Raw genomic sequence first — 6,735 nt, 5'->3', positions numbered from 1 at the left:
GAAGATAATGAACATGTAAAGAAGATAATGAACAAGTAAAGAAGATAATGAACATGTAAAGAAGATAATGAAAAAGTAAAGAGGGTAATGAACATGTAAAGAGGGTAATGGACATGTAAAGATGGTAATGAACATGTAGGACAGTGAACATGTCAAGATAATTATGAACATTTAAAGAAGAAAATGAATATGAAAAGAGGATAATGAACATGAAAAGAGGATAATGAACATATAAGAAACTCACCGGTTTTTATAATATACCCGAGCTGTGATATTTTAGTGTTGTTTCTTCAACAGACAAGCTGGTGAAAAGATTTAACTATATGTATTAAATAACCTTACTGTAACAGTAGATATATTAATATTCATTGTATATCAACGGTAACAATATACGAAACTACTTATTACACACACGAACGTAGTTAAAAAACCATTTTGAATCACCACAACCTCGACTTAATAAGTCGAATTATTAAAAAGACCCAATATTCCAGCAAAGTCTTCATATCACATTTAAATCCATTTCTAAACCTTAATATATGATTTGAAGACTGACTAGAAATATAATATCCCTTAAGGTGGGTTTATACAGAGCGCGAACGCGAACGCGAACGCGACCGGCGCGAAGTGATTAAAAATGGCTGTGAACTGCGCTCGTGTGTTTTTCCATGTAAAAAACATTGATAGTTTCGTTGGGCGTACGACAGATTCACACTGGAAACCATTCAAGTATTTTTGCAGTCTAATTAATTTTCAGGCAAGTGAAATTCTGAATATTTTTGTAGCTATGAAGACTATATACAAATATTTTAGGCGAAAATCGACCCAAAAAATGGCGAACTATGCTACTGGTATACTACCTCTAAGGATGAAACTTAACATTTTAAAACTTGGTTAAATGAGTCTTTGTCGTATCAGTAGACCTGGTGTCAAAATTATACAAAAGAATCTAAAAGAGGAAAACAGGATAATGAACATGTACTGATAAAAATCCGAACAAGCTGGAAATTTGGTTAAATCTCGTCATAAGAATGGCAAATTAGGGAGTAAAAGTAGTATAGTGTGGACTCCTCCAAATATACACCACAGGTGTTTCAGAAAGAGTAAGCATAGTCGGCTTCGTGTGAGACACCCGCCTCTACTAAATAATATATCATTAGTGTTTCTAACACCAGGGTGTTTACCGCCTCAAACTTCCCTTAAGAAATTTTAGGCCGCCATTATGAACTATACAAATACAATACAAAATATCAGTTTTTACTTTCATAGCAGATGTTTTTGTTGATCGATCAAGTTTAAACTTTGTTATACAGGTAACGTAACATGTTGTAATAACAATATTATGTCGAGTTGGCACCAGATGTTTCTGTAATTTTACATAACACTAGGTTTTATTTTGCCTCCCTATTTTATATGTAGTATTTAGCAGCAATGAATGGTTTGGTTCAAGGCAGGATATGCTTACTCTTCTGATCATTTGATGCCACTTTCATTATTTAAAGTTTCCTCATGGATTCGTTTATTTGTAACATTTTTTCATTATTAAGATATAACAATTATTGTGATCAGTTCCCTCCCTTGACTATCAAATGGACCGAGTCCATTGAAACATTTTATGATTTTTATTTTTAGACATCCCCTTTCTCCCTTTCTTCCTTTCAGAGTTTTTTCTATGCCTAGTTTTGACTAATTTTTGGTCTAGATTTGGATTTTATGTTTGAAGCTGCATTTTCTTCCGTTTTCATACGGAATGATAATTCTAAAAATAGTCGTTTTGTGTGCAGTGACAGTCAAGCAGATGTTGATAAAATGTAGAAGTCTACTTTCATTTTGATAAGCTCGAGATTTTCATGGTCATTATATATTAAATTTTTGTACAGAAACTAAGTATTGGGCAGGCTTTCATATGACCTTTTGGAAAGTTTTCATCGAGATATCTGGAAAAATTTATAGAAGGTTGAATTTCGTGTTGGAAAGAAATGGCTAATGAATTACTAATTAAGTCCTAATTAAAGGAATATATTTTCATCAGTTACGTCCCTTGAACTTTTAAGATTCATCATTCAAGTAGCAATTTTTAGTAGTATCTGTTGTGTATATTCTTCTATACACCTGATACAACTTATTATGAAAAAATTACTAACTAAGGATTGATATACTTCTTCATGTAAAAGTTCTAAAACTGCTACCAGTGTTTCGTAAAATGATGTTTATTTATTTTGGGTTTCGATTTGCGGTTCCGATCGTTGATACATTTTTTTATTTATCCTATAGGTGCATCAACGAATATTATTGGTACATCATGTTATTGGTACATCATGTTATTGGTACACCATGTTATTGGTACATCATCTTGGTGGTACACCATCCTGTAGGTACACCATGTTATTGGTAAATCATCTTAGTGGTACACCATCCTGTAGGTACACCATGTTATTGGTACATCATCTTGGTGGTACACCATCCTGTAGGTACACCATGTTATTGGTACATCATCTTAGTGGTACACCATCCTGTAGGTACACCATGTTATTGGTACATTGTTTAATGGTACATCATATTGTATGAAAGTACAAGTGCAAAAGTAACTCAACCCTATGCTATAATATATATTTTGTCTGTCGAAAATTGTAAACATAGTATAAAATTTATCAAAATGTCTTTCATTGCCGAATCATGAAAAACAATGATTGTACTGACTGTTCTGCAATCAGAAATGAAATGAATGGAGTTTTACGTCCTACTTTTCTGCACCGTGTGGGATAATGAAGACGGGCAACGCCATTCAGATACATTATTATATATAGAGATAGTAAGTATACTGATTATCGTATTTAAATGAAATAATTGAGTTGTTAGGCAATCGTAAGATATTTTCGAGTTGATGAACCCAGTCGTAAAGGATATACAGAGAAAGGACAATTTGACATTTCGTACCGTCCGATCCTTGCTTTGTATCTAAGACCACTTAACCTATAATAAGGTGACCACTTTATTTCTGAAGTATTTGTTGATTTAGCGACTAAAACCAAATGACCAGATGTCGAGCGAGTTGCAATCTGCTATACGCAGATCATTAATACGATTTATTACACCTTAATCTACTCATTGATTGACTTTCTCGCTTTTATCACCTTTAATCTAATATGGCGGCTTACCGTCAGATGGACTTTTCGCGACATTATTAAACGTGACGATTTGACGTTGCTTAGCACTATTGGTGTCAATTTCGGAATGATTAGCACAGCAAAAGAGACATTTTACCAAGTTCACTGCACTTATTAGACACAATTTTGGTGTGTATAAGTATTGATAAAGTCAGTAAGATGCTATAATATAACCCGGGACAAGTGCAAACACCGACCTTTTCACACTGAAAAATGAAAATACAAGAAGTTATCTCAAAAGCTAGAATATCTCGGATCTTTCAAAATGAAAATAAATTAGAAAGCCATTGTACAGTGTAATGTTTTTCCAAAATGCACAGCGTACTTAATACGGTGCCTCGGATTTCAGCCACCAAGACTCGATGTACCAGCAGACTATAAGCTGGATTCGACATAAAAAAATGATTAATATGATTATGATAAGTACTGGAGGAAATCAAAAAGAAGTCTTCTTGTAAAAAAAACTCATCTTGGTCAAAACAGTAAAAAGAAGTAACAGTGAAATGTCTAATAACTGACTTAACGCTTGGATTTTTCACGTTGAAACTTTCACGAAAGGTAAGGATCACCTTGCTCTACGTGTTGGCTTGGAGAATTATGTATTTCACGATAAAAACCACAAAAACTCATTGAAAAAAACGGTCTAGCCCTTTAAATAGATTGACTAGACGAAATTCAGGCAGGCACGACCAAAGAGAAAATAGCTTCGGAACTTAAGAGCATTCTTCTTATTGTCCATGGGGTATATGTATGTTTTTTCTTTTCCCTTTGTTCATAATGTCAATGAGCACTGTCTCGAGTGGTCTGTTGTATAATCGGTACTAATGGAGCAAACAGTTTTCTATATAGATTATATATTCCGGGCAAATGAGTCGATAAATTTGTAGCAAGGTTTGTCGTTATAGCGGAAGCATAGATGTACCTACTTGTAAAAGTTGTATAATGTTACTACAATGATATAGAAATACCACTGTTAAAATAGTGCTCAATACATCAATTGTAGAGCTATATAGAAATACTACTGTTAAAATAGTGCTCAATATATCAATTGTAGAGTGATATAGAAATACCACTGTTAAAATAATGCTCAATACATCAATTGTAGAGCTATATAGAAATACTACTGTTAAAATAGTGCTCAATATATCAATTGTAGAGTGATATAGAAATACCACTGTTATAATAGTGCTCATTACATCAATTGTAGAGTGATATAGAAATACCACTGTTATAATAGTGCTCAATACATCAATTATAGAGAGATATAGAAATACCACTGTTATAATAGTGCTCAATACATCAATTATAGAGAGATATAGAAATACCACTGTTATAATAGTGCTCAATACATCAATTATAGAGAGATATAGAAATACCACTGTTATAATAGTGCTCAATACATCAATTATAGAGAGATATAGAAATACCACTGTTATAATAGTGCTCAATACATCAATTATAGAGAGATATAGAAATACCACTGTTATAATAGTGCTCAATACATCAATTATAGAGAGATATAGAAATACCACTGTTAAAATAGTGCTCAATACATCAATTATAGAGAGATATAGAAATACCACCGTTAAAATGTTGCTCAATATATAAATTGAAGAGAAATATTAATAAGTTGCCAGTAGAAACCTCCATACATAAAAACCAATGCAATTAGTTACAACATGTTTCAGGTTCTGTTTTAATATCAGAAATATCATAGAAATAGAAATATTAAAGCAGAACAGATCTTTTGTTCAGAACAGTAGGATGTAAAACACAATTTCCATGATAATCAAATAGCACTGGGGAATAACAAACTAAATCTTCATTTAAATCTCGCTAAAATAATAACAATAGTGGTGTATTAGAGCTTTAATTCTTCCAAACAAAACAAAATTTAAAATAAATAACAAAATAATTACATTGATTAGTTATTCAATCATTGTATATCCTATTTAAATACTATAGTCAGTAAAAACCTTATACGGTTTGCTGATTTAAGATCCACCGCGAAGCCTGGAGCAGTTCGTACATAAAGTAGTGACGGCGCCAGAGGACACCAAGGAGGGGGGGGGGGGGCATTTGTCAACTCAGTAATACAGCTTGTACTCCTTATCATATATGAGAAATTTCAAAATGTGATTTTTATATCTTTTTCCCCAAATATGTTATATGTTTTAATTAATTAACTCCCCCCTTTATTTGTACCTTAATTTCCGAGAGTGTGGCGCCGCCATTGAGGTAAAGTCTGGTCAGCATGACCGAGTGTCGCCGTGATATAGTACAATATTATGTGAAATAAATATTCGAATGACATAATAATTATTAGCCATAGTGACTGGTGTAAGCTGGGGTTGGGTAAATATATTTCACCGACATAGCTACAGATATGTGTATAAAATGAACCCCTAAATAGAACATAGAGGTAAGTCATTTACTAGTTTGTGTACGTAAGTTTGGTTCAAACTGAAAGACATTTCAAGTCGTTCAGATACTTCTGGAAAAGATCTTCCCCGGGCATCAGACAGACTACAGTCCTATATTAAAAAAGAACAGTTTTATATTTCACAACCAAAAATAAAATCTAAAATGTGTTGTGTCTAAATCACGCACTTAAAAGATAACAATGAGACGAAGTTTTATTATATCGAAGTTTTTACGAGCTCGGTTCAGTTTGTGCTTGAAATAATTTTTCAAATTTCAACTCTAAAGTTTTTTTGTGACGTTTTAATTTATGTTGACATTCTTGTTTTGCTCCTAATAAAAACACTTCGACCTTCGTTTTCCAGATACAATCTAGAACTGTTGATACGATCTGTCACTAGTTCCATGCTGAAGGTCGTGGAATCATCAGGAATGTCTTTGAGTCTTTGAAACCATTTAGATTTTAACACTTCATCAAATGAAACTGAACTGAAAGTAGAGAAATGTAGATGTTATAATAAGTGTTAAAGCGAAATAGATAGAAGCCTACAAACCTTACTCGAATAAACAACATAAGCAATGTGGAAGATATCGGGTGCTCTAAAAAAGTGGATCATCCAAATTAATTGGATGGTCAATTATTTGGACTGCTCAGGTTGCAAACTGTCTACCTTGAAAGTTTTGTTAGCGCTCTGTAACATATAACAGGTGAGTAGCTGTAGGAGGCTAATGTCCGCCGCTCTACGAAAAACGGATTGCACTCCCACCCACGAAAAAAAAACTGCCGGCCGATCAACATCATCACTGTAACACCATATTCTATTGCCCCTCCGAATAATAAAGTCTAGCTACGGGCCTGGGGCTAAATGGCAGCTATAGTTTGGTGTTACTATGTCCTGATTGCGTGTTCACTTGAACCTTGTGTTTTAAAAATTGGCTGGTAGTCATTCCACTTGGACAGGTCTCCTGGCGTTTATGTCATTTTCTAATCAATGAATACATAACTCACAGTCTAATAAAAATAAGACCAAACTTTCGTTCTGTTTTTGATTGGCTTTTATTTTTAATACAGTCAGGGTTTAAAGACGGCCTTCTTAAACAGTCGTCCGTTTTATGATACCGCCCGCCATGGTCCAACAAAATAAAA

At 33.5% G+C, this 6,735-nt stretch overlaps 1 protein-coding gene across 1 annotated transcript; it reads left to right on the top strand.

Annotated features, from left to right (window-relative positions):
* Positions 1-2,334: 2,334 nt before the first annotated feature.
* On the top strand, positions 2,335-2,568 carry LOTGIDRAFT_103233 (hypothetical protein; the record flags this gene model as incomplete). The annotated part of the gene is made up of 1 exon (XM_009045360.1): positions 2,335-2,568. The coding sequence occupies one exon, from the start codon at positions 2,335-2,337 to the stop codon at positions 2,566-2,568; it is 234 nt and encodes a 77-aa protein (XP_009043608.1).
* Between the last annotated feature and the right edge of the window lie 4,167 nt (positions 2,569-6,735).

Source organism: Lottia gigantea, assembly GCF_000327385.1.
Source record: "Lottia gigantea unplaced genomic scaffold LOTGIsca_1, whole genome shotgun sequence".
NCBI lineage: Eukaryota > Metazoa > Mollusca > Gastropoda > Lottiidae > Lottia > Lottia gigantea.
The sequence above is the reverse complement of the archived record's forward strand: the minus strand, read 5'-3'. Positions and strand labels throughout refer to the sequence as shown.